Source organism: Hippocampus bargibanti, linkage group LG20 (genome assembly GCF_051943395.1).
Source record: "Hippocampus bargibanti isolate YZ-2025 linkage group LG20, ASM5194339v1, whole genome shotgun sequence".
NCBI classification, from domain to species: domain Eukaryota; kingdom Metazoa; phylum Chordata; class Actinopteri; order Syngnathiformes; family Syngnathidae; genus Hippocampus; species Hippocampus bargibanti.
Window position 1 is genome coordinate 4347702 of NC_142753.1, and position 27455 is coordinate 4375156.

General features: G+C 41.5%; 1 protein-coding gene across 5 annotated transcripts; it reads left to right on the forward strand.

Annotated features, from left to right (window-relative positions):
• The first annotated feature begins 252 nt into the window (after positions 1–252).
• On the forward strand, positions 253–27453 carry fam49al (family with sequence similarity 49 member A, like). Of its 5 annotated transcripts, XM_089023554.1 has the most exons (13): positions 253–576; positions 7330–7422; positions 12609–12688; positions 14232–14311; positions 17063–17184; positions 17262–17367; positions 20699–20835; positions 20978–21055; positions 21344–21460; positions 23386–23465; positions 23568–23694; positions 24927–24997; positions 25776–27453. In XM_089023554.1, the coding sequence occupies exons 4-13, from the start codon at positions 14239–14241 to the stop codon at positions 25837–25839; spliced, it is 975 nt and encodes a 324-aa protein (XP_088879680.1). In that variant the 5' UTR covers positions 253–576; positions 7330–7422; positions 12609–12688; positions 14232–14238; the 3' UTR covers positions 25840–27453. The 5 variants fall into 5 exon arrangements, with proteins under 5 accessions (XP_088879680.1, XP_088879681.1, XP_088879683.1 ...); XM_089023555.1 differs by lacking the exon at positions 12609–12688; XM_089023557.1 differs by lacking the exon at positions 14232–14311 and having other exon boundaries at positions 254–576.
• The last annotated feature ends 2 nt before the right edge of the window (positions 27454–27455 follow it).

Sequence of the window (27455 nt, forward strand, 5' to 3'; positions counted from 1 at the left end):
AAGGGTTCCAGTGAATGAGTTAAGGTGGTACATGGTGCCCAGTTTGATTACCACTATTATAAGGAAGGTTTTTTTAAGCCATCGCCACACCAGGTTTGCCAGCAAGCGGGTCAAAAAAACAAAACGGGGAAGGGCGGGTGTTGTGAGGACATGTGTGTTTGGTGAGGGTCTTTTGTGAGGTGGGAGGAGAAGGGGAGCGGGCGGGGTGATGGGGGGCATGGCATTCTATTTCTCATAGCCCAACAGCTGCTGTCTTTAGTGCAGAAAGGCAGAGGAGGGGAGGGCCGAGTGGCGTGAGGCAGTGCGTGCTCCTCCGCGTTCAATCTACAGCCCCCACAGCGGATACGCAAGGAGAAAGAGTCTTCCTCTCAGCGAGCCCGAAAGGACTTTTTTCCCCCCCTAACCCTCTCCTCTTATCCTCTCCTCCTCCTGCGACTTTATCCTCACAACGCTTTTTTTTTTGGTTCTTTTAATGTGCCCTTTTGTTCCTCCTCCTCTTTTGTTCCCTTGCATCCGTATCTCGGTGTCACCTCGAGGGGAAGGAAAAACAAAAAGCGCATCCGTCCTGCACAGCCGGTAAGCCAGCCAGAGTATTTCTCCCGTGATGTGATGAGGATGTAGGTTAGCGTCAACTGAGCAATTTAGGGTGTGTGTGTGTGTGTGTGGGGGGGGGGGGGGGGGTGTCAAAAAGAATCTGGCCCGGTAAGGCTTGTCCTTGTCCCCCCTACAAAAAAAAAAAAAGTAGCCAGAGGATTGGCATTTTTTTGCTGGAACTGACATGAGCGGCGCATGCTAACGTGCATTAATGGGATGTTTCATTTCAATGATGGATGAATCAGCGCACTCAACGGTACATACGCGACCTAGAATCATCACGTGCGTCCTATATCACATTGACTGACTGTATTCGATGAGACACGATGCAAACAAAAAACAAATAAGAAATAAGAAATTGGTTTCCTGTGGGTCTGAGATACCCCCCCCCCCCCCACATGCACACGGGCTTAAAAACAAAAGCATGGCTAATGAGCAACGGTGCAATGGAAAACAAGGCGGGAAGAAAGGAGGGAAGGAGGGAGGGGGTAAGATGTGAATGGAGCAAATGGAGGGATGAATGAGGTCCCCCCAAAAAAATGTTAACGACTCATTGTGCGAGATGTGCTGCTGGACTGGATTGGTTATGCAAAAAAATTAATAAAAAAAAAAAAATCATAAATAAATAAATAAAAAGCATATATGTCGCTCTAACATTAACATATGAAAATGTTTCCGATCCATCCGTGTGACCAAATTCATGATCAGTTCCTGTTACTATGGTTACCATGACAACCCATCCAATGGGGAACGGTGAGGAATTGGCTTCCAAACGAGCAAGCATTCCATCACCCTTGTACGTGTTACATATCCCTTTGATAAGAAGTTACCTCCGTCTAAAAAGATATCAATGTGCGCATTTTTTTTTTTTTTAAAGGTACAGTATTTATTCCGCTGTTGCTAGGACACTCCCTTTGAACATTAGAATCGAGCCGTCCAATTGGTTGGCTGGCGGCGGTGATGCAAGATTCCCTCACCCTTTCGAATCTTTTCCGAGCGGCCATAGAAACATCATGGCGCCTCTTCTCTCTCTCTCTCTCTCTCTCTCTCTCTCTCTCTCTCTCTCTCTCTCTCTCTCTCTCTCTCTCTCTCTCTCTCTCTCTCTCTCTCTCTCTCTCTCTCTCTCTCTCTCTCTCTCGTATACAATCCATGTCCCCCCCCCCCCCCCACCAATAGCACAATTTAGTACGTTCTTTCCCCACAATAAGTACCATTTTTTGCCAACTCGTATGACCTGAAGATGGGTCATAAGGATCTGGAATAGATGCTCAATAAATAAACAATCCCAAAAAATCGATTTGAACATTTATTGGATATCTTTGCTCTCCATCTTAAGGCCTCAAAACAAGTACACCCTGTCCTCAATGATCCTTTTGATTAACTCATTCACTGCTAGATGATATGCAGAAATGTGTCCATTCCAGTGCCAGGTTTTTGTTATTGTCACTCAAATTGCAGGACCCATTCGGGAATGGCGCGCCATGTCATTTTCCGAATAAATTTGGGAATGGCAGTGAATGAGTTAAATATATACAGTAAAGTCTCGTTATATCGATATCGGTTATATCGATAGTACTGCTTATTACGATATTATTTCTATGAACGCAAGGAGAAAATTTACATGCCGCAGGATCGGATATATCGATAGTCCGGTTATATCGATATTTTTTCAGACTCCCGAGAATATCGATATAACGAGACTTTACTGTATATATAAAACGGCCAATCAAAAACGACGATGCCAAAAAGCTAACGAGCCAGCAGCTGGTTGTCACTTATTCTACAAGCTAACATACAGGCTTTGCAAAAAAACATTTTACGCCTTTTTGCGCTTGAAAAGATGGTCGCGACCGACGCCGTCTGTCCCGTGGAATTAAGAGGAATCAAAAATACAATAATTAGCAAAATCTGGTAGTTACAAACATCCAACATGGGAGTTGGTGCATGAAGCTAACATGGTAACAGTCTACTTATACATCTGTGTAGGCTCTCAGTCGTACAGGAGTGGTCCATCGATGAGAAGGTTTCTTCAGCCGTCATCTGTACTTCTTTGTAGGTGTCGGACATTTCGCTTGTTATATATAGGGCCAAAACTACCAGCAAATTTTAGTTAGCTGACGAAGCCTCTTGGATAAGAAGCGAAACCTCCGACACCCTCAAAGAAGTATAGATGACGGCTGAAGAAACCTTCTCATCGAGAGTTTCCTTTTACTTTATTTCGGCATTCCATATTGGAGAATTATTCCACACCACACTAGTCAAAAAGTTGTTATTTCATCTGCCATTTAAAAATATGCAATTGTACCATCCGAAGTGATTTCCGATGTCCTCAGCACTTGCTTCAGAAGGACGTCCAATAACACCACACTCAAGTTCATTTGTCCATCGGATCCATTTTCAACAGATGGGCCGAATTCACACCCGCCGCTGCTACTAGGCGAGATCAATAACACCAATTTAGAAGCAAGGTGAAGCTTTTTGGGAAGCTTAGCTAATAAAAGCAGGAAGCCAGAATGCTACAATTAGCAACTCTGCAATGGGGTCCAGGTCTTATAATAGAACCGAATCAGGTGTCTAGTTGCCCAAGTTCAAGGTAAAGGCATTCCACTCGGCAAGGAATCACACTTTCAAACATATTTAGACTTCAACAGTTGAGTTTTTTTTTTTTTTTTTTTCGTTTTTTGGTCCCCCCCCCACCCACCATCTGCTCCATTCCTTCAAGTGATGGCTGTCTGCCGTCGCCGTGCCGGCTGGCGTTCGCTGTTTTATCCCATTCAACGTTCTCCACATACAAATCGGACTAATTAGCTCAGTGTGAGCGAGAGGTTTGACTTAGTGAAGCCATTTGGCATCGGACAATGAGGAAGTTGAAGGCCGAAAAAATGATATAAATAGAGAAAATATTAACATGCCAAGATTTGTCAATACTTCTCCTTATCTTAAGAGCATTTTTTTTTTGTTTCCGTCGTTGCAATGGCAGCCCTTAGATTTCATCGCTAGGCCTTCAGTAGTGCTACTTCTGAATCCGATCCGTGATTCAGATATTTTTTAGACCAGCGGAGAAGGCTTTGCAGGCCTTGACAGTCCGCCACTGGATCTGAGTCAACCAAAAAGCTAGCCCGTGTAGTTAGTGAGTGTTCGCTAAAGTAAAGATGCCAGGATGGATATTTTTCCCCACCATTGTGCTTCATTGAGACGTCATTTTTCACGCAGACACAAAAAGACGGGGGGGGGGGGGGTTAACTGAGGCTTTAGCAGGCTTCTTTTGCATGTAAAGAATGTGCTCTCTTAATAAGGTTTGTATACATTCCTGTCAATGCTGTATTTTTATGTCGTGGCTCACAATTGATAAGAGATTATTGTAGGCTTAATTCGCTGACAATGAGCTACACATTTTATTTCCAGACAATGATCGAAATACAGTGCAAAGAACGCGAAACAAAACAAAATAAAAATCCATTTTGAATCCGTGGAATTGGAAACATTTGTTTGTCTCAATGTAAAAAAAAAATTGTAATTGTTTTGCACATGTATAAAGAAAACTTGTCCATGTTAAGTGCTTTGTTACAGCCTCACCTTTTGTTAATGCGCGATATAAATGAATATGTATTGTATTGTATTGTATAAAAATGGATGTGATGAATGGTTATGGGGCTGCTGCATAGTTGGAGACCTTCTTTATACTCTTAAATGGAATACCTAAGGACCATCAAGAATGACAAATGTAGCGTGAAAGTCGCCCCACAGAGAATGACGAAATGGGCGGACCTCTGACCCGCGCCTGACCTAGTATCTATATATGGCTAGAGGCGTCCAAATCAGTACATCAGCCACGCTCCGACACACTGAGCCACGGTGAAGATGCAGTCCAATGGTGGGGGGCGGGGGAGGGGGTTTGCATGCATCATCCAGCAGAGATGGAAGTACTCACCCTTAAATTACAACGATACTACTTCACTGTCAGAAAATGTGTCGATCAAACTGTTGCTCTAACCAATGAGATTTTGAGTAGGCAACCCAAAAAAGGGTACCAAAGCCTTCTTCAAGGCGCTGGTCAACGTCAAAGTTTGTGAAAACTATGATTGGCTAGTCGCTAGCCAATAATAGTTTGCGAAAACTGCTCTGATCACAAGCCACTAGTGACAAGAGCATACTGGCCAGAGCTAGCACACTTAATCTGTAGCACACTTCATCGGTAATGAGCTGCTTCAGCAAATATGTAGTTGTGTTAATTTAATAGCGGTTTTGTCAACCCAAAATGGCTGAAGGAGGAGATTAAATGGATTTGGTTGGAGATTCACTGTTAAGCCCATTTTCAAGATTTTCAAGAAAAAAAACGGACATTAACTTAGCTATCTATTAGCTGTCTATTAGCTAGCTAGCTTTCTATCTGAGTTACTTCCTGGTTGAGTGAAGGCCTAGCTCGCTCTCTGTTACCTATCTATTAGCTAGCTAGCTTTCTATCCGAGTTACTGAGCTATCTATTAGCTGTCTATTAGCTAGCTAGCTTTCTATCTGAGTTACTTCCCGGTTGAGTGAAGGCCTAGCTCGCTCTCTGTTACCTATCTATTAGCTAGCTAGCTTTCTATCCGAGTTACTGAGCTATCTATTAGCTGTCTATTAGCTAGCTAGCTTTCTATCTGAGTTACTTCAGGGTTGAGTGAAGGCCTAGTTAGCTATCTGTTCCAAACCTATTAGCTAGCTAGCTTTCTATCCAAGTTATTCAGATATCTATTAGCTGTCTATTAGCTAGCTAGCTTTCTATTTGAGTTACTTCCCGGTTGAGTGAAGGCCTAGCTAGCGCTAGCTATCTGTTAGCTATCTATTAGCTAGCTAGCTTTCTATCCGAGTTACTTAGCTATCTATTAGCTGTCTATTAGCTAGCTTGCTTTCTATCTGAGTTACTTCCGGGTTGAGTGAAGGCCTAGCTAGCTATCTATTAGCTAGCTAGCTTTCCATCCGAGTTACTTAGCTATCTATTAGCTGTCTATTAGCTAACTAGCTTTCTATCTGAGTGACTTCCGGGTTGAGTGAAGGCCTAGCTAGCTATCTGTTAGCTATCTATTAGCTAGCTAGCTTTCCATCCGAGTTACTTAGCTATCTATTAGCTGTCTATTAGCTAACTAGCTTTCTATCTGAGTTACTTCCGGGTTGAGTGAAGGTCTAGCTAGCTATCTGTTAGCTATCTATTAGCGAGCTAGATTATTATTTATTTATTTGATTTATTCTGGGTTGAGTGAACGCTGACGCGTGTGGCTGCCGCTGCTCACCCACAGAAAAACTGATCCAGTGACTGTAAAGTGACCTTGAGTGTTTTGAAAGGCACTTGCAAATAAAATTTACTATTATTATTATTATTATTATTATTATTATTATTATGATTCTCACTTTACTTCTCACTTTTGTCAGTCTGGATTGATTCAGATGCAGCACCACTGATGGTCTAGCGATGAAATCCACGGCCCACCACTGCTCAGACCTCCTCGCTGTGTTTTCTCTCACTTCATTGTCCTCAGTTGCAAACCGATGAGACCTAAACTCTCATTAATGAGCACCATTGAAAATAGTCATCCATCAAAACGTGGCGTCGGATCCTCGAAGCGGTCGCAGTCCAATTAGATTAGACATCTGCTTTTAATTTGACTTGACACAAGACCATTAATATTCGCGACAACTGGTTCCCCTTCCTTACATTTCATTAGCTCCATTTAGGGCTCAGTTGGTGTGGCCATTACACTGTTGATGACCCCCCCCACCCCACTCCTACATCCCAAAACACGCTTCTCTCAGATCACCTCCGCTGCCTACTGTGCAATACTTGACCTTTGGGCTTTTTAGCCTTCAGCTGATGGGACAGATCAATTTGCATTAGGAGTTTACTCAAGGAGACAGCCAAAACAAATCAGCAGGGGATCTGGATGATCCACAATGGGTTCGTTGTTCAAGATCTAATACAGTGAGAATTGTGATCATTCATCATTTTTTTATCTTTCATAATTGATTATTTAAGTTGTCAAAATTCATCCAATTTTCGTTAACTCATTCAGTGCCAGACGTGCAAAAATGGGTTTTTGTCATTGTCTGGACTGGAAATCCAGGACCTACAGATTAATGAGTTTTAGGACTACATAAACATGCACTGCAGTGTAAAAAACGTTAGACTTTCTTCTTTCATCAGAAAAAAGAGCAAATTCCTAAATGATATGGGTCTGGAGTTATATGAGCTTGAAAAGGGGTCCAGATGTACAAAATACAATACATATTGGTTTGTACAGCGCTTTAACAACAGCTGAAGCTGGTACAAAGCGCTAACATGGAAAAAAGAGAAATGCTGCCCCCTTGTGGAAGGGAAAAAACAATGCCAGAGGCAATGGCCAGTGCTTTATCGGCACCCAAGCATGAAAAAAACAAAACCTGAAAAAATTCGGGAATGGTGCTCTAAGTCATATTTTCAATTCCCGAATAAATACGTGTATAGGAGCGAATGACTTAATGAACCCGTCGCTAATCATCCATCATCCTTTCGCTATTCTACTAATCACATTTTACCCATCGTGCTTCACTCTTTACACGCCACCCGTCGTTCTTTATAAACCATCCATCAAATTTGACATGCTACTGATCTCTTTTCATCATACATCATTCTGTATTCATCTTCCATCATGTTACACGTCATATTTCAATTACGTAGCCTAGCTTAGCTTACCCTGCGCTTATGTGCGTGGTTGTCGTCAGGTGCCGGCTGCTGATGCTCGGACCGTCGCGTGGAGTGGACAAGCCCTGGTTGATGCAGTGAAGTATTTCTGCGGGAGACGACGCAAATATAAGGTAATAAGGCAAGCACAAGGGTAGCGAAGTCGCGAAATAAAGACGTGGGACATATGGCGGGGGCAATTGGAGGCAACGGAAGGGACAATTTAGGCAAGGTTGAGGACATGGAGGGAGGAAATTGCATATGCAGATCTGTGTCAGTCCCTTTGAAGGTGACGCAGATGGAGATTGGAAGGTTTGACTCAGCGGCCATGTTGTGGAGCGGAGCTTACTTAGTAATGCAAGCCCCCCCAAGGCGGTGACAGGAGGGATCTTTCATGGAGGGCTGAAAGCAGGCCGGGAGCGTGGCTGTTGCCGCTTGGCATCCCGTCTGGGCGGCAGCTTTTTTTTTTTTTTTTTGCTTTTCAGACGGCGTGTGGGAAACCATTTGGCGTCGGAAGGAGTGCCTTCTCTCAGCGGAATGCAGATGAGGGTCGGCGTAGAAGCCAAGGCGACCCATAAACACATTTAGGCGTTGCATGTCTGATGACCTTTATGTACGAGAAGTGATTTCCGTTCTGACGCTTGGATTGTTTTGATACCTGTGGGGCCAACAGTGAGAGTAAAAAGCAATTTGATGGCTAGACAAGGCTAGCTAAAGGCTATCGAGAAGGCTAGCTATAGAGAGAAGACTAGCTATAGAGAGAAGTCTAGCTATAGACAAGGCTAGCTAAAGTCTAGAGAGAAGGCTATAGAGAAGGCTAGTCATAAGCTATAGAGAAGGTTATAGTGAAGACTAGCTATAGGCTAGAGAGAAGGCTATATAAAAGGCTAGCTATGTAGAGAAGGCAAGCTATAGACAAGGCTAGCTAAAGGCTATAGAGAAGGCTAGCTAAAGGCTATAGAGAAGGCTAGCTATAGGCTATAGATAAGACTGTAGAGAAGGCTAGCTATAGAGAGAAGGCTAGCTATAGAGAGAAGGCAAGCTATAGAGAGAAGGCTAGCTGTAAAGGGAAGGCAACCTATAGAGAGAAGGTTAGCTATAGACAAGGATAACTATAGACAAGGCTAGCTATAGACAAGGCTAGCTAAAGGCTACAGATAATGCTATAGGGAAGGCTAGCTATAGGCTATAGAGAAGGATATAGAGAAGGTTAGTCATAAGCTAAAGAGAAGGTTATAGTGAAGACTAGCTATAGGCTAGAGAGAAGGCTATATAAAAGGCTAGCTATGTAGAGAAGGCAAGCTATAGACAAGGCTAGCTAAAGGCTATAGAGAAGGCTAGCTATAGAGAGAAGGCTAGCTGTAAAGGGAAGGCAAGCTATAGAGAGAAGGCTAGCTATAGACAAGGATAGCTATAGACAAGGATAGCTATAGACAAGGCCAGCTAAAGGCTATAGAGAATGCTATAGAGAAGGATATAGAGAAGGCTAGCTATAGGCTAGAGAGAAGGCTATATAGAAGGTTAGCTATAGAGAGAAGGCTAGCTATAGAGAGAAGGCCAGCTTTCGAAAGAAGGCTAGCTATAGACAAGGCTAGCTAAAGGCTATAGAGAAGGCTATAGAGAATGCTAGCTATAGAGAGAAGGCTAGCCATAGAAAGGCTAGTTATAGAGAAGGCTAGCTAAAAGCTATATATATATATTTTTTTTGGGTGGGGGTGATGGGAGTTTAAGAAAAATAGATAATGTTGTTTGCTGACAATAATGCCTTTGGATTTAGGAAATTAATTTTAAGCCATTTCTTGAATACTGGGTGAACAGTAAAACCCAAAAGAAAACATAACAACATACTATGAAACTACCACATTTTCTTTTGCGCAGGGAAATCTGTCCAAAAGGGCAATTCACACGTTGAAAATGTGTGGGAGTGGTGAAAGAAAAGTTCTTTTCTGCTTTTCTATTTGATGGAGGGTGCAAAATCATCAAGGGGGTTCACTGCATTAGTGATCTTTGTATCCCAAGAGCTTCTGCTTTCACAAGCAAACTTGGGCCATCGGGGAAAAGCCGCGGCTCTAAATGACAATTTGCAAAAGAGAAGTGCGAAGTGGAAAGAGATGCGCCGAGACGCAAAGCAAAATGTGGTGAGAGTGGGAAGTTGCGGACACATTTTAACTCGTTCACTGCCAGACGTGCAAAAAATGTGTCCACTCTAAAACTCTCAAAACGAATTGTCAGGAAAACGTGCCGATACCACATGCTAATGAGGTGATACCAGAGTGAATGGGGGTAATCAGAGCCTTTCCTAGAACATAATCAGGGTTTTTGTAGAACAGCAAAACCCTTCACGGAATCGTCATGATGGTTCAGGGTTTCATTTAGACTGTGCTTACAACAGACCTCATAGGTCGTTACCACATAGGCTTGGTCATGCTAATGAGGTAATACCAGAGCGAATGGGGCAATCAGAGCCAATCCTAGAACATAATCAGGGTTTTTGTAAAACAGCAAAACCCTTCATATTATTGGCTATTTATTTTTACTTTATGTTACTACTGGGTTGAGTGATCGCTGGCACGTGTGGCTCCCGCTGCTCTCCCACAGAAAAAATATCCTGTGACTGTGAAGTGTCCTTGAGAGTTTTGAAAGGCGCCTATAAATGAAATGTATTATGATTATTGTCTAGTGCCAGGGTTTTTGTCATTTTCCCTCAAATTGCAGGACCCACAGAATATTACATTTTAGGACTACATAAACATTCAATCCAGCGTAAGAAATCTTCGACTCTCCTGTTTCAGAAAAAAAGAGTTCATTCGTAAATTATATGGGTCTGGAGTTAAATGCGCTTGAAAGTGGGGCGGCTGTACAAAATACAATACATATTGATTTACATAAAAATAATCTAGTTCATTTCTAAGCGCCTTTCAAAACTCTCAAGGTCACTTTACAGTCACAGAATAAGTTTTTTCTGTGCGTGAGCAGCAGCAGCCTCATGCGCCAGCGTTCACTCAACCAGGAAGTAACTCAAATAGATAGAAAGCTAGCGAGCCATCTAACAGACAGCTAATAGATAACCAGCTAGACAGCCAGATAACTAGCGAGACAGAAATATAGCTAATAAAAAAGCCAGCCACATAGCTAGCTAGATAGCCAAACAGCTAATAGATGGCAAATGGATAGCAATTAGCTATCCATTTGATAGGAATTTGCTAGCTATTAGCTATCTTTTCGTTAGCCAATAGCTAGCTATTGGCTATCTATTCACGAGGTATTGCCTAGCTACTCGCTATCAATTCGCTAGCTATTACCTAGCTATTAGCTATCTATTCACTAGCTATTAGCTATCTAAGCGCTTTAGCAACAGCTGAAGCTGGAACAAAGTGGTAACATGGAATAAAAGGAAATGCTACAACCTACCGGAAGGTTAACAAACATTGCCAGAGGTCTGACCAGCACTTTATCGGCACCTCTACCAAGAAAAAAAAAAACCCAACAAATTCGGGAATGGCGCTCTACGTCATATTTTCAATTACCGAATAAATTTGGGAATGGCAGTGAATGAGTTAATAGGTACGAAAAAAAGAGTACCATAAGCAGCTTTTGTCCATTCGCAGCGGTGTTTCGACTAAGAATATTAAAGATGGCTGTTATCAGATGAGTAAGTGTGTGGTGTGCGTGGTGGAGAGCCCCCCCCCCCCCCCCGACCTTCTCCAGCATCCTTAGCTGTGAGGCGAATGGACCATATCACCAGGCCAACAGTTACCTGGCAACCATAAGCCGAGCTCTGCTCTCAGCCTGGACTGCATGTCGCTACTCTGTGCGTGTACGTTAGTTGGACACACCATTAGGTACACTTGCACAAATGTAACTCTCGAATGCTCCGTTATGATAATTGGTGGTGCATCTAATACCCTGGTGCACCTTATACACCGGAAAACTGAGAAACTGAGAACATTTCTGAGAAATGGAGACCATGCAAAGTCTACACGGAAAGGCTGAATCCGCAAAAGAACCACTTTACAATGGGATGCAGACATGCTAACTAGTTAGCCACCGTGCCGCTTCGACAATAACTCATGTTATGGCCAAGTCTGAAAGGACAACCGACACAAGTTGCGTCCATAATTTGTAAAATGACTTCAAATGACTTCTACTGAGCATATTTTCAAAGATTCCACCGCATATGGCTATATTTTACGTTTTAAGACTCGCGCTGAATATTCAGGAAGTCTTGATTTCGAGTTGATGACGATGCCCTAAGTGACGTCACGGAGGGAACACCCCTGACCGAGAAAGTGACACACAATGCATTTTGGGTACTTTTTTTCATCTAAAAGCACCGTGTAGATCTCGAAATTAGAACGCGATGGTGAATCGTGTGTTGCAGCCAATTGCGGTAACACGCATAAAGAAGGTGTATTTTTATACAAATTTCCAGCGGACAAATCAGCCCATTTCCAACGGAGCTTGGGCGCCATCTTGTGCATTTTCTGGGACGCTACATTGGAGTCCTGACGGCTCAAATTGATACGGGAGGACTTCTTTAATTGATTGCAAACATTTATGCTTTCCTCTTCAGAACTATTTGAATCATATTCATAACTGGATGAGTAACAAGAAAGCATCTTCTCCGAATCTGAACTCTCTGATTGTTTTGATTCTGGAGCAAGGCAGTGTGTAACCAATAGTGACGTCACAAACAAGAGGGCGGGACTTTCTGAATCTGCCCAGTTTTAAAGCTCATTTTGTGGTAGTTTTGGGACACTTTAAGTCATTCTTATTGGTGTTTTGCATTTGACTAAAAATATCAGCCTGCGTGTTTTGGGTATTTTAGATGCTATAAAACGTTTTTCTGATGTCAGTTAGGAAACAAAAATATGGTGTCGGTTGTCCTATAAGGTCCATAACGGCAAAACCGGGCTTTCATCGCATTGGCTGGCTACAAAGGATTAGCACGTGGCCGAATGCTAGTAAGTGCGCAGCGCTTGTTGGGAAATATCTATAGACCGATGTACAGTGAGGGACATTAGAGGGGGAGACAAGAGTGTGCAAAGCAGCCTGTTATTAGGTTACTATAGCCGTGTAAACGGATTAAAAGCTACTGGAGTGCTCCCAGTGAGCGAGCTAAATGATTCACTGCTGGATTCAGACGCCCGCCGACTAATCGAATAGGACAATGAAGGCACAAACTCAGCGTCATTTACGGCCCTTATAAAGACAGAAGGAGGCGGTTAGGGGTGGGTAGTGATGTGAGTTTTGTCATTTTTAGCGGGTATTTGCGCATTGTGTGCATTTTTTTGTTTGTTTGCTGTTTCCTCCCGTCCAGGTTGCCAGCCATGGGGAACCTCATTAAGGTCCTTGGCAAGGATTTAGAAAACTGTCCTCATTTTTTCCTGGACTTTGAAAGTAAGTAAGAGGTGGAACGTGCTTGGGATGTGAGTGCGCGTGGGTGTGTGTTATTGATGAGTCCGTGTGGGTCTATGTGTGTGTGTTTGTGTGGAGCAAAGGTGCACTGTGGGAGGCGGCAGAGTGGAGGCACTTTACCGGTTTGCCGATTGTGTAATGGCGTGTCGTCATGGGTGTTGTTCGTTGTTTTGAGAGCTTCTGTAGTCCCACTTCTGGAATAGCAGGAACAGCCATGTGGTCTGATGAGACCTTGTTCAAGGAAAAATGTCAGAAAATGTTAATAAAGTTTTCAAATCAACCAAATATTTTTTTCAAATCTTAAAAAAAAATATTTATATTCCTAATGCGCTCCATTACGGCACAAATTAAAATGGTTTCTTTTCCTGAATGGGACGAAAGAAGTTCTGTGTCCACGTTGCCATGCGCCCACCATGCCATCCCAACAGCTCACTCATCCCGCTCCGACACATACACACACATACAGGTAAAACTCAGAAAATGAAGAGTATTGTGAAAAAGTTCAGTCATTGAAGTAATTCAACTTAAAAGGTGACATAAATACAGACGCTCCCCAACTTACAAACAAGATACGTTCCGAATGGTCCGTTCGTAAGGTGAATGTGTTCGTATGTTGCTTCAGTGCTATATTTTGTATGGAATGTATGTTTAAGGTTTATATAAGTATGTTAGATTTACAGTATATAAGTATATTTGAGCTTTGTATAAGTAACCTGTATTGGTTTTTAATGAAAAATAAACATTTCATAAAATATATGCTCTATAACAATCGGTACATGTACAAATGGAGAGAATAGTACATATGTTACTACAAAAATGATTGTATGTATCATTGTTCGTAAATTGAATGTTCGTTAGTTGGGAAGTGTCTGTATATTATTTAGACTCAGAAAATGCATCGCAAGATATTTCAAGCTTTTATGAGTTAGAATTTGGATTATTATGGCCAACAGTTTATGAAAACGTCAAAATCGGTGTCTCCAAAAAGTAGGTGTGGCACAGCCAACTCTGTCCATTAGGGATATAGATATAGGGCTAGATTTACCCAGCACATCTTTAGTTCGCTGACGAAACTTTTCGGATGAGGAGCAAAATGTCCGACACCGTCAAAGAAGTACAGATGATGGCTGAAGAAACCTTTTCATCGATGGACCACTCCTGTCTGACTGAGAGCCTCTAAAGACGTTCATGTGATATTCTATTTTTTGGAGATTATAAATTTGAGGTTTACATAATCTTTCATAAGCCCCAAAAATCAAAATTCTTACAAATAAAAGCTGGAAATATCTTGCAATGCATGTTCTGAGTCTAAATAATGAATTCATTACACCTTTGAAGTTGAATGACTTCAATGAATGAACTTTCTTACCATATTCTAATTTTCTGAGTTTTACCTGTATAGGAAAACACGCCCACCTACACGTAAGACACAAACACACACGCAAGCGGAACCAGCACGTACACCAAGCCGACACCCGTCCCCCCCCTCATCACCCACAGATGTCTCCCCCTCTTTCTGTTCCAGGGGGCTCATGGGAAACCTCCTGAAAGTGCTGGCTTGCGCCGAACTTGAGCATGGCCCAATAGTTTTCCTTGACTTTGAACGTGAGACCATCCGCTTCTTATGTTTATTTTTATTTTTTTAATTTGGATTGCTTTTTAATATGTCGCCTTTTTATTTACACCCCCTCATGCACCCCCGAAAGAGCTGACCTACTCTGAGTTCAAGCCTCTCATTGTCTTTTCCACCCGGGATTGGCATTTGCAAAGCTCTCATTATTTATGTCCTATTTTAACTGTTCTCAATATATACAATGAGGTTTGACAAAAGTAGCGAATGCCAGTCCTGCGTGGATTTGTCTTGCTCCGGGATGGCGATGGCTTTAAAAAAAGTCTCTCGGCATCCGACAGCCTCCCCCCACCCCCATCTCCCCGTCCGTGTGTCATTTGTGCATCTGTGTTAATTGATGTGTATGAGCGGGATGCCGGAAAAAAAGAACGATTTTGCCAAATGAAACCACCTCTTGTCCTTCCTTTTTCCCCCATTTCTCTTTCACAGTGTTTCTAATGTTCTCACAATCTGCTTTTTTTAAACTTAATAATAATAATAATAATAATAATAATAATAATAATAATAATAATAATAATAATAATAATAATAATAATAATACATTTCATTTTAAGCGCCTTTCAAAGCTCTCAAGGACACTTTACAGTCACAGACAAGCATAGGTACTATAATAAATAAAATACAATCATGAATACAATAGAATAAATACAATACAATTAGAAATAGAAACAAGAGAAAGAGCTACACAGAAAATGCAATTTTAAATAGGTGGGTTTTGAGATGGGATTTGAAGGTGGGAAGAGAATCGATGTTACGAATGTTGGGAGGAAGTGAGTTCAAGAGTTTGGGGGCAGAGCAGCTGAAAGCTCTGTACCCCATCGTGCTGAGACGGGCACACAGAGGTGGAGGGAGGAAGAGGATCTGAGGGAACGAGGGGGAAGAGAAATTTGAAGAAGGTCAGATAGGTTTGGGGGACAACTTTATGGATAGCTTTAAATGTATAAAGAAGAATTTTAAAGTTCATTTTATATTTTATATTTTATATTATATTTATTATATTTTTTTCCCAATTTTTTTATTTTTTAGTTTATTGTTTTTAATGTTTTTATTGTTTTGAATTAATTTATTTATGTATTTATTTATTTAGATTTTAAACAAAATATCTATCCTATCCAAGGACATCCGCATCTTTGCCGTTCTGTGGCTATTTCGGTCTCCCTGGATCTATGTGACTATCAAACGCAGGCTAGGTACTAAAAATCAGCATCAAGCGAGTGAGTCAGAAATAATATAGCAGCAGCGTTCTGTATATAAGCAAATATTGGGATTCCTCAAGGGGAGTGGAGGAGTGAAGGCCTCAAGGTGTCTACCTGAGTCAAATGCAACATAGATAGCGGAAGGAAAGCGCAAAAAAAACCAAAAACAAAACAAACAGCGGGATGACTCGGGAGGTTATGTGCGTGTCCCACAAATGTTTACTCTCCCCCAACAAACATCACTGGCACGTGGCAAAAACCACATGGGACCAAGATGGGAACAGAGCTCAAGAAGGAACAGCTTGAATGTTGCTCACGTGAAATCTTCCCATTCACGAAAACTGAGAGGAGCGGGATGGGAATCTTAGGTTATAGTTAGTGTCACCTATTTTTTTTTTTGTGTGCATAAAATCTAGAAAATAAATATGAACTCATTCGCTGCCAATAAATTTGGGAATTGAAAAGCGTGACATGGACCACCATTCACAAATTTGTTTGGGTTTTTGTTTTTCTTGACGATAAGGCGCTGGTCAGACCTCTGGCAATATTTTTCTCTTCCACAAGGGGGCGCGCTCTGTTACAATGTTCGCGCTCTGTTACAGCTACAGCTGTTGTTAAAGCGCTATATAAATCAATAGGTCTTGTATTTGGTACATCCACATTCATTTCAAGCTCAGATAACTCAAGACCCATACAATTTAGGAATTAACGCCTTTTAATAATAATAATAATAATAATCCATTTCCTTTCTAAGCGCCTTTCAAAACTCTCAAGGTCACTTTACAGTCACAGGATAGGTTTTTCCGTGGGTGAGCAGCGGCAGCCACGCGCGGCAGTTTATCTATTGGTAATCTAGCTGGCTGGTTATCTATTGACTATTTGTTAGCTAGCTAGCTGGCTGGCTATCTACGTGGCTATCTAGCAGGCTTGCTTTCTAGCTCGCTATCTGTTTACTATCTGTTAACTATCTGGCTGGCTAGCTATCTAGTTGGCTATCGATTGGCAATCTAGCTGGGTGGTTATCTATTAGCTATCTATTAGCTAGCTAACTCGCTTTCTATCTATTTTCTGATGAAAGAAGAGAGTCTAAGGTTTCTTATGCTGCATTGAATGTTTATGTAGTCCTAAAACTCTATATTCTGTGGGTCAAGCAATTTGAGTGACAATGACAAAAACCCTGGCACTGGAGTTGACATTTTTTGCACATCGTCTGCCAGTGAATGAGTTAATTCAGAATGGACTTTCACTTCCTATTTTAGTCACCCACAGGAAGTACAATAAGCCTTTTTAAGAGTGACTAAGCATAATATCTGGATGAGTAATGGACGACTTATGGCGATACTCTACTTTGTCTCGACATAGTGAATGTGTACGACACCATGACAAATAAGGGTTTTATCTCTATCTTTAGGGGGCAATACTAATCTTATTTCTAACAACACCCAGACCCTCTTATTTCTTCACGTTCCTTACTTCACGCGTTCACTTCTACCCCGTCCTCTTTCCATCCCTTCCCTTATCTCGTCTCAGATGCTCAGCCCACCGAGGCCGAAACGGCCGTGTGGAACCAGGTCAGCGCCGTCCTGGAGGAGGCCCACGGGATCCTGGCTGAGCTGCAGTCCTATAACGGCGCCGGGCAGGAGATACGAGAAGTAAGTGTCGGTTGCAATGTTCCACGGGTGCGGTAATTCATAGGGTAGAACACGTGACTAACATCATCAACCCGTAGGCCATCCAGAACCCAGGTGACCTGGCTTTGCAGGAGAAGGCCTGGAATGCAGTGTGTCCTTTGGTCGCCAAGCTGAAGCGCTTCTACGAGTTCTCACTGCGCTTGGGTGAGCGGAGAGAATATTTGTTCTCAGACTGATAGAGATTAGACAGAATAAGAAGTTATCATATTTAAAAGTTTCATGCTGTTATATGCTTAGTCAACATGTGTGACTCGAATACACAATTGAAGCACTGACTACCTGGGGTCAATCTGAGGTCAACAGACACAGCAAGTTAAACTGTCATCTTCATCTAGGAGATCTGGCTTTGGACAGAATTTAGGACTTGGGAAACTCCTTTATCACCGAAGCAATTTACGACTTGAAACTCCTTCACAGGAAGAGCTCATTAGCCAGGTTACTAATGTATCAGTTCATGGAAGAGACAATGCTTTATTGCTTATAGCTGTTCGCGCTTAGAACGTCCAGGGGCGTGGTATTCAAATCAAGAAAACTATGTTTTACTAATGTATCACTTAAATGTGCATATACTCTCAATAAATAGCTTGGCAGAGGGCTGCAGAATGCAGGCGTCTGTCATGAATGGCTACGTCTCCTGCCGGCAGTAAAGACAATCTTTCTGGGTCCGAGCCTTCGTTCACAGTGTCCGATCGAACATCTCTGACACAGACACAGGTGTACGTGGCGTGGTTACACGCACTCGCCATGCTGGCTCGTTAGCCGAATCAAAGAAAACACCCACGCGCACATAACCAAAGTACCTTACTAGCTACTGTATATACCACTTACTCACCATCTACTCACTCACTCTCAGCGGTTGTTGCTACAGTAACCGTGAGGGAGCAGACGGATGAAGTGAGCCTACCCAGCTGCCTCCTCTGCACTCCCTACGCTGAACATTGTGTTCCCTCCACATGGCCCAAAGCCTCACCAATTATTCATGTTAATGTATCAGCGCTAATGTTTCCCTCCACAATTCTTTTTATCAATCTATCATCTTGCTAGTAAGCTACAACTGTCTAGCTAACTTGTCGGTAACCTACATACTAATGTATCAGCGCTAATGTTTCCATCCGCAATTCTTTTTATCCATCTATCATCTTGCTAATAAGCTACCAGTGTCTAGCTAGCTAGTCGGCAAGCTACATACTAATGTATCAGCCTAATTTTTCCATCCGCAATTCTTTTTATCCATCGATCATCATGCTAGTAAGCTACGACTGTCTAGCTAATCGGTAACCTACATACTAACGTATCAGCGCTCATGGTTCCATCTGCAATTCTTTTTATCCATCTATCATCTTGCTAGTAAACTACGCCTGCCTAGCTCGCTAGTCAGCAACCTACATATTAATGTATCAGCGCTAATGTTTCCATCCACAATTCTTTTTATCCATCTAGCATGTTACTAGTAAGCTACCACTGTCTAGCTAGCTAGTTGGCAACCTACATACGAATCTATCAGCGGTAATGTTTCCATCCACAATTACTTTTATCCATCTATCATTTTGCTAGTAAGCTACGACTGTCTAGCTAGCTAGTCGGCAACCTACATACTAATGTATTAGCACTAATGTTTCCATCCGCAATTCTTTGTATCCATCTATCATCCTGCTAGTAAGCTACGACTGTCAAGCTAGCTAGTCGGCAACCTACATATTAACGTATCAGCGCTAATGTTTCCATCCGCAATTCTTTTTACCCATCTATCATCTTGCTAGTAAGCTACGACTCTCTAGCTTGCTCATCGGCAACCTACACACTAATGTATCAGTGCTAATGTTTCCATCTGCAATTCCTTTTATCCATCTATCATCTTGCTAGAAAGCTACGACTATCTAGCTAGCTAGTCGGCAACCTACGTACCTCCCTTCCGACCACCCTGATTAGCTCTCGCTTTTCCATGAAGGATCTTCGACCGTCTATGAGAAGCCAGAGTAAACATGACTCTTTCCCAATCTGTTATTTTGCCCTCAGCAATTATGGATGGTGAGGAGGAAGAAGGGCGGAAGAGCGAAGGCCCTTTTAGATGAAACACTTGACTTTGTATTTATAGAGGGCCCCCTATACATTTTTAATGGCGAGATGGGACCCTGTGACGATTTCTCTCACTCTGTTTGAACCAAATAGTTCGAATCTCAGGACCCTTGAGACATGAAGAGCGTTACAGAGGTCAAACGGTGTTGTACTCCAGGGACGTGATAACCAATACTCAAATAATTTAGTTTAGAACGGAAAATGAAGTCCACCTCAAACTCAAAGCTTCACATATGTAAGTTAGCTCCATCCTTGCAACTAGAAAGCTTCCCAAATAACTCGACAATTGGTACCAGTTTATCCAAATAAAATACAGAGCTTGTCCCTTAAAGGACAACCAACCCCATTTTTTTGTTTTCCTAACTAAACACCAGAAAGACGTTGTATAGCATTTAAAATGCCCAATATTGATATATTGATATTGGGTATTTTTTGGAATATTGATATTGGACTGATATTTTTAGTCAAATGAAAAACACCAATAAAATGACATAGTCTCCCAAAACTACTTCAAAATTATCTGAGAAAGTTTCATTTTCAGAGGTCCCGCCCCCTTGTTCGTGACGTCACGCCAAGACGTCTTGCATTTCTGGAGAATCAAAACAATGGCTTCAGATTCGAAGAAGATACTTTCTTCTTACTCATCCAGTTATGAATATGATTCAAATAGTTCTGAAGAGGAAAGCATAAATGTTTGCAATCGATTAAAGAAGTCTTTCCGGGTCCTTTTGAGGCTTCAGGACTGATGTGTAGCAACCAGAACAGGCAGAAGATGGCACCCAAGCTCAGTTGGAAATGGGCTTATTTGTCTGCTGGGAATTTGTGTCAACTAGTATCAAATAGTAGTCTTGGTGCAACACACAGCGATTCACCATCGCGTTATTTATGTGTTTTCCTTCTAATTTCGCCATCAACACGGATCAACATGAAATTTTCAGACCAAACAAAGTACCGCAAAATGCATTGTGTTGCTTTTTCGGTCAGGGGTGTTCCCTCCGTGACGTGATGTCAGTAATCGTCACCAACTCAAAAACAAGACTTTCTGAATATTCAGTGCGAGTCTTAAAACGTAAAATATAGCTATATGCGGTGGAATCTTTGTCAAATATGCTCAGTAGAAGTAATTTGAAGTAATTTGAAGTGATTTTACAAATTATGGACACAACTTGTCCTTTAACTCATTCATTGTCAGACGTGCAAAAATGTGTCCACTGCAGTACCAAGGTTTTTGTCATTGTCGTTCAAATTCCAGGACCCTCACATTACAGTATTGAGTTTTAGGACGGCGTAAACTTTCAATGCAGCCTAAGAAACCTCACACTCTCTTCTTTCATCAGAAAACGAGGAAGATTCATGTCTTTACAGTTCAATTTCTAAAACTCAGTTGGTTTGCGTTTAGAAAATGCCCTGCGCAGCCTGCTGGAGGCGCTGACGAGCCCGCCTTACGCTCCCATGCAGCACCTGGAAAGAGAACAGGCCCTGGCTAAGCAGTTTGCGGAGATTCTCCATTTTACGCTCAGCTTTGATGAGCTCAAGGTGAGAAATATATACTTTTTTTCCCCTTACACTAAACACAATATATACTGAGTCGCATAATTCTAAAAACAACTGAAAACTACGGAGAAACTATGTACTATAAAAATAAACCTGAAATGATCTTTTTGTTGTTTGTGTGTAGATGACCAATCCAGCCATTCAGAATGACTTCAGCTACTACAGGAGGACCATTAGTAGGAACCGGCTTAACAATCAGCAGGTAAGGGGCTGCTATTTTCAATTATAGAATTATGTAAACTATATTCGTGATTGTTTTTTTTTTTTTTCTTTGGGTAGATCGGTTGTTGTTAATAATTATACTACTCATTTTGGATTTGAAATTCAGTAGGATTTATTTTATTTAGCTAAATATGTGATGACTATATCGGAATTAATACATTTCATAATTTGTTTTAATTCCTCGTATATTCTGTAGAATATTTTTTTTTCAGAAAATGTAAATTAGTGGAACATTTGACAACAAATTGAATGTAAAACTATGCGTCAGTTGGAAGCGGAAAACGAGGTGAACAACGAGATGGCGAACCGGATGTCGCTGTTCTACGCCGAGGCCACGCCCATGTTGAAGACCTTGAGCAATGCCACCACCAAGTTTGTCTCAGAGGTAGCAAACTAGTTTTTTTTTCATCAAAACAAACGAGAAAAATATGGTGGCAATGTTTATCTTTTCCACAAGGGGCAGCATTTCCCCTTTTTTCCCATGTTAGCGCTTTGTTCCAGCTTCAGCTGTTGTTAAAGCGTTGGACAGTGATACCTCGGTTTACGATCCCCTTGGCTTACGAACTTTTCGGTTTACGAACGTTACATTTATTAAAATTTTACTTTTGCATACGAACTTTACCTTGGCATATGAACTTTTTTCGTACACAGAGCTGCTTGTGTGTTCTACATACTTGGCAATAAAGATGATTCTGATTCTGATTCTGATTCTCAATGAGTGATGTGTCGTTCGCGAACGAGCCCGTTCTTCTCACAAGAGACAGGCAGATGACAGTGAAAGTTTCAGCTTTGTTAGTTCAAATGCAGAGTGTAGACTGCAAGGTTAAAATATCCCATCAATCAGGCTCCATAAACAACCCGCACAAGCCATCTGTACACTTGATGCAAGAAGCTATCAACCCAGCTAAACAGAACACAATTGATGAGGAACTAGATAAAATTATCACAGAGAAAGCACCTACAAGGGATCGTTCCTCAAGATGGTGAAAGAAGGTTACGTTCCTCATCAAGTGTTTAATGCTGAGGAAACCGGCCACTCCATTCCATCAAGCCATTAACGACCATCACAAAGGTAAATAAAACGACTTTAAATAATATCTTATGGGGACCTGGGAACGCATTATTCTCATTTTAATGGTTTCCTTTGGGACATTAATTTTGGGGATACACGCTTTTCGCCCTACACACTCTGTCTGGGAACCAATTCAGTTCGTAAGCCAAGGTATCACTGTATAAACATATGTATGTGTTGCATTGTTTTTTGGACAGCTGCCCCAATTTCAAGCTTGTATAACTCCAGACCCATATCATTTAGTAATTAACTCTTTTTCTGATGGAAGAAGAGAGTCTAAGGTTTCTCACGCTCTATTGAATGTTTATGCAGTCCTAAAATTCAATATTCTGTGGGTCCTGGAATTCAAGTGACAATGACAAAAACCCAGGCACTGGAGTGGACACATTTTCCACATTGTCCGGCAGTGAAAGAGTTAAACAAGTTCTACTGTGTTTATTCAACCTCAGCACTTTTGTCACGCAGGTTTTGTGTAACATTCCTTAGCTTCAATGTTCAGGAAGCTTTGCGATGCAGTGAATGAGTAAATTAGTACCGTATTTACCGGTGTATAAGGCGCATTTATTTAGTTTTTTTAATTTCCTTTCTTACCTTTCCTCTTCCTGGCATAACTTTGCTGCTGTGTTACTTCCGGGTAGAGTGAACGCTGGCGCGAATGGCTGCCGCTGCTCACCCGCACAAAAAAATCCCGTGACTGTAAAGTGTCCTTAAGAGTTTTGAAAGGTGCTGAGAAATGAAATGTATTATTATTACTATTATGATTATTATTATTGTATTTTGCTCACCCGCCCTCATTTCAAGCTCATATAACTCCAGATCCATATAACTTAGGAATTAACTTTTAAATGAAAGAAGATAGTCTAAGGTTTTTTTACGCTGCATTGAATGTTTATGTAGTCCTACAACTCAATATCCTGTGGGTCCTGGAATTCGAGTCTTTCAGCTTTTCCCTTGAAGGGGTTGCCGCAGCAAATCAATGTCCTCAATCTTTAGGGGTTTGATTCGCATGTTTCTTTTGGCGGAGCTTTTACGTCGGGTGCCCTTCCTGACACAACTCTCTGTATTTATCCGGCCTTGGGACCAGCACAAGAAGACTTATGTCCCTTTGTGGCTACAGAACAAGCAACTTGCTCAGTAAAAGACTCCCAAACACAAAATGGCCATCGGCACAGCAACATTCAAATTCGAGTGACAATGACAAAAACCCTGGTTTTAATGTTCAACTTGTCGTCCTTCAGAATAAAACCTTGCCCATTGAGGACACCACAGACTGCCTGAGCACCATGGCCTGTGTGTGCCGTGTCATGCTTGAAACCCCGTGAGTAGTTTATATTTGTGCACTTACGGTTTTTGATGTAATTTGAGGTCTTTATACTCGTACAACAAGTCAACTACAGAAATGGCGGTGTGTGTCTTTCAGGGAGTACCGCTGCCGGTTCACCAACACGGACACCATGTTGTTCTGCATGAGGGTGATGGTGGGCGTCATCATCCTCTACGACCACGTCCACCCCGTCGGGGCGTTTGCCAAGACCTCTAAAATTGACGTGGGTAGTGTTTTGCTGAAGACAACATTATCAAATTGCTTACGCGGTTGCTGATATTATGATACAATTTGTTCCTTGGGCCCAGAGATGGTGATCAATCAGTGCTTTTGGTATAATAAGAGCAAATAAAGACGACATAGGTTCCTAAAACGTAATTTTTTAAAACTCATTCACTGCCACTCCTGAATTTATTCGGGAATTGAAAATATGACGTGGAGCGCTATTCCCGAATTTGTTTGGGTTTTGGGTTTTCTTGCGGGGGGTGCCGATAAAGCGCTGGTCAGACATCTGGCAGTGTTTTTTTTTTCCTTCCACGAGGGGGCAGCATTTGCCTTGTGTACAGCCGCCCCCCACTTTTCAATGCAGATAACTCTACAACCAACTAGATTGTATTTTGTAAAGCTGCCCCAATTTCATGCTCAGATAACTCCAGACCCATATAACTTAGGACTTAACTTTTTTTTTCTGATGAAAGAAGAGAGTCTAAAATTTTTTTACGTTGCGTTGAAAGTTTATGTAGTCTTTCTAGTCAATATTCAATGGGTCCTGCTTGTCAGACTTCTGGCAATGTTTTTTTTCCCTTCCACAAGGGGACAGCATTTCCGTTTCGTCCATGTTAGCGCTTTGTTACAGCTTCAGCTGTTAAAGCGTGATATAAATCAATATGTATTGCATTGTGTTTAATACATCTGCCCCCATTTCAAGCTCATATAACTCCAGATCCATATAATTTCGGAATTAACTCAATTAACTTTTACGGATCAAATAAGAGAGTCTAAAGTTTCTAATGCTGCATTGAATGTTTGTGTAGTCTTAAAACTGAATGTTCAGTGCATCCTGGAATTTGAGTGAAAATGACAAAAACCCTGGCACTGGAGTGGACACATTTTTGTACATTGTCTGGCAGTAAGTGAGTTAACCACAAAAAAACTCAATTCAAAATTTTCGTTGTTTGTCACACTCTTAGAATCAGCAAAAATGATTGGCAGGGATGCAGAATATAATTATTATATTCAACTTATACGCCGCAATAAGGAGTCAGCGGGTTATTTATTCCCCCGGGAAAAAACAATTTAAACCATTTTTCCCTCCTTGACTGCTTTTCAAAACGCTGGCAGGCTGGATTATTTTGCTGTGTCATTGTTTGGACCGCCACTGGCAACGAGGCGGTACAGAAAAGAATTATTGCTGACCTTTTTGTAAGCGCCCGTGTTGTCTTTGCTCCCGCGCAGATGAAGGGCTGCATCAAGGTCCTTAAAGAGCAACCGTCCAACAGCGTGGAGGGACTTCTCAACGCACTGAGGTGTGTGTCCGTCCATCCATCTGTCCATGTCAGATTGTGATGGTTTTCTATAAAATATAACTCTGATTAGAACATGATCCTTAACTCATTCGCTGCATTTCCCGAATTTAGTCGGAAATGATAAGTGTGACGTGGAGCGCCATTTCCGAATGTGTTCGGGTTTTGTTTTTTTTTTCTTGTGGGGGTGCCGATAAAGCACTGGTCAGACCTCTGGCAATTTTTTTCCCTTCTATGAGGGGGGAGCATTTACCCTTTGACCATGTTAGCGCTTTGTTACAGCTTCAGCTGTTGTTAAAGCGCTACATAAATCAATATACTTTATGTATTTAGTGTATCTTATTTTGGACAGCTACCCCCATTTCAAGCCCATATAACTCCAGACCAACATAATTTAGGAATTAACTTTTTTTTTTACGGATTAAAAGAAGAGAGTCTAAGGTTTTTTACACTGCATTGACTGTTTATGTAGGTCGAAAACTCAATATTCTGTGGGTCCCGCAATTTGAGTGAAAAACGACAAAAACCCTGGCACTGGAGTGGACACATTTTTGCACATTGTCTGGCAGTTAATGAGTTCATCATTCTGTTAATTGTACTGCAAATTATCCAAATACTGCTGAACCAAAATAATAAAAATAATAATAATAATAATAATAAAAATAATAATAATAATAATAATACCGTCATGCAAAATGTGATGAATGAGACGCTACGTATTTGTCTTATGTGTCATTCCTGACTGGCTGCATTCTGACAATCATGTCTGTGTGCTCCTCAGGTATACGACACGACATTTAAACGACGACAGCACCTCCAAACAGATCCGGGCGCTGCTCCAATGAAGGAAGAGAGGAGGCGGGGATGGACCCGCAAGAAAAAGAAGAAGAAAAATAAAATGAAACACCAACGAAAGGGGCCCGTTTGTTTACGACAAATAACTCCGGATGGCGAGAATAATAACATAAAAAGAAAAACAAACAAACAAACACAAAAACAAAAAGAGTTCTATTTATTGTCAGCTGTCCTCCATTCTGTCTCGTTTTGTAAAGTAAGAAAATAGAGATCATTAAAAAGAAAAAGCCAGAAAATATAACATATTTATGAAAAAAAAAATACATAAACGACAAGCAGCAGATTCAGAATAAGTAGAATGACCAACAAGAAAGGACGCTTTTATGGGCAATTTAGATGCCAGTGGATGCAGAGATGACACATAATTCATGCGCTAGTAAGTTTTGCACTGCCTTGTTTTTGATTCTCCCACCGGACTGACGTCTCAATGTTTAGTGAAGCAATGTGATGGACCCTTTCCGGAGAATTGCTTTACAAAATTTTGGAATGTTGAGGATAAGATCGGTGGAAGGATGTCATTGTTTTTATTGATTTCAAAGGACAACCGACACCATTTTTCTGACATCAGAAAAACGTTTTATAGCATCTAAAATACCCAAAACACAGAGGCTGATACTTTTCAGTCAAATGCAAAACACCAATAAAAATGACTGAAAGTGTCCAAAAACTGCCAGAAAATGAGCTCGGAACTGGGGAGATTCAGAAAATCCCACCCCCTTGTTCATGACGTCACACCAGGATACTCCTCCACAAACTGCCTTGCTCCAGAATCAAAATAATGGCTTCAGAGAGTTCAGATTCTGAGAAGATGCTTTCTTGTTACTCATCCGGTTATGAATATGATTCAAATTGTTCTGAAGAGGAACGCATAAATGTTTGCAATCGATTTAAAGAAGTCCTTCCGTATCAATTCGAGCCTTCTGGACTCCAATTTAGCGCCCAGCACAAATGCACAAGCTCAGTTGGACATGGGCTGATTTATCCGCTGTGAATTTGTGTGAACTTATGCCTTCTTTATGCGCATCACCGCAATTGATTCACCATCGCATTTTTTTATGTAGCTTTCCTTCTAATTTCGCGATCAAAACGGTGTTTTCAGATGAAAAAAGGTACCCAAAATTCATTGTGTGTCGCTTTCTCGGTCAGGGGCGGTCCCTCCGTGACGTCACTTAGGGGATCGTCATCAACTCGAAAACAAGACTTCATGAATATTCAGCGCGAAACTTAAAACGTAAAATATTGCTATATGCCGTAGAATCTTTGTAAAATGTGCTCAGTAGAAGTCATTTGAAGTGATTTTACAAATTATGGACGCAACTTGTCCAGAGGTGTCGGTTGTCCTTTAAGTTCACGTCGCAGGCTTTTACTTGCGCAACATAGTTATGGGTCTCTTTTTTTCCACTCTATCTCTCTGGGTGCTAATGTGCTTTTAGCTATCACTGTGCTTACTTGTCAGCCACCTGAGCCATCACTATATATTTATTTTTATTTTTTTTGTGAAGCCTTCCCATTGATTTCCGCTACTGGGACAAGTTGCAAGAACAACAGTCCTGAATTAACCCTCTTGTTACGTTTAGTTCTCAGGAACAACAATTTGACTTGTTGA

Bases quoted from the DNA above. Each gene is read 5' to 3' on its own strand.
- fam49al (XM_089023554.1), top strand. From the start codon at position 14,239: ATGGGAAACCTCCTGAAAGTGCTGGCTTGCGCCGAACTTGAGCATGGC. The intron at 20,836-20,977 runs GTGAGAAATATA...GTTTGTGTGTAG, and splicing joins TCAGCTTTGATGAGCTCAAG to ATGACCAATCCAGCCATTCA. The intron at 23,695-24,926 runs GTGGGTAGTGTT...GCTCCCGCGCAG, and splicing joins CCAAGACCTCTAAAATTGAC to ATGAAGGGCTGCATCAAGGT.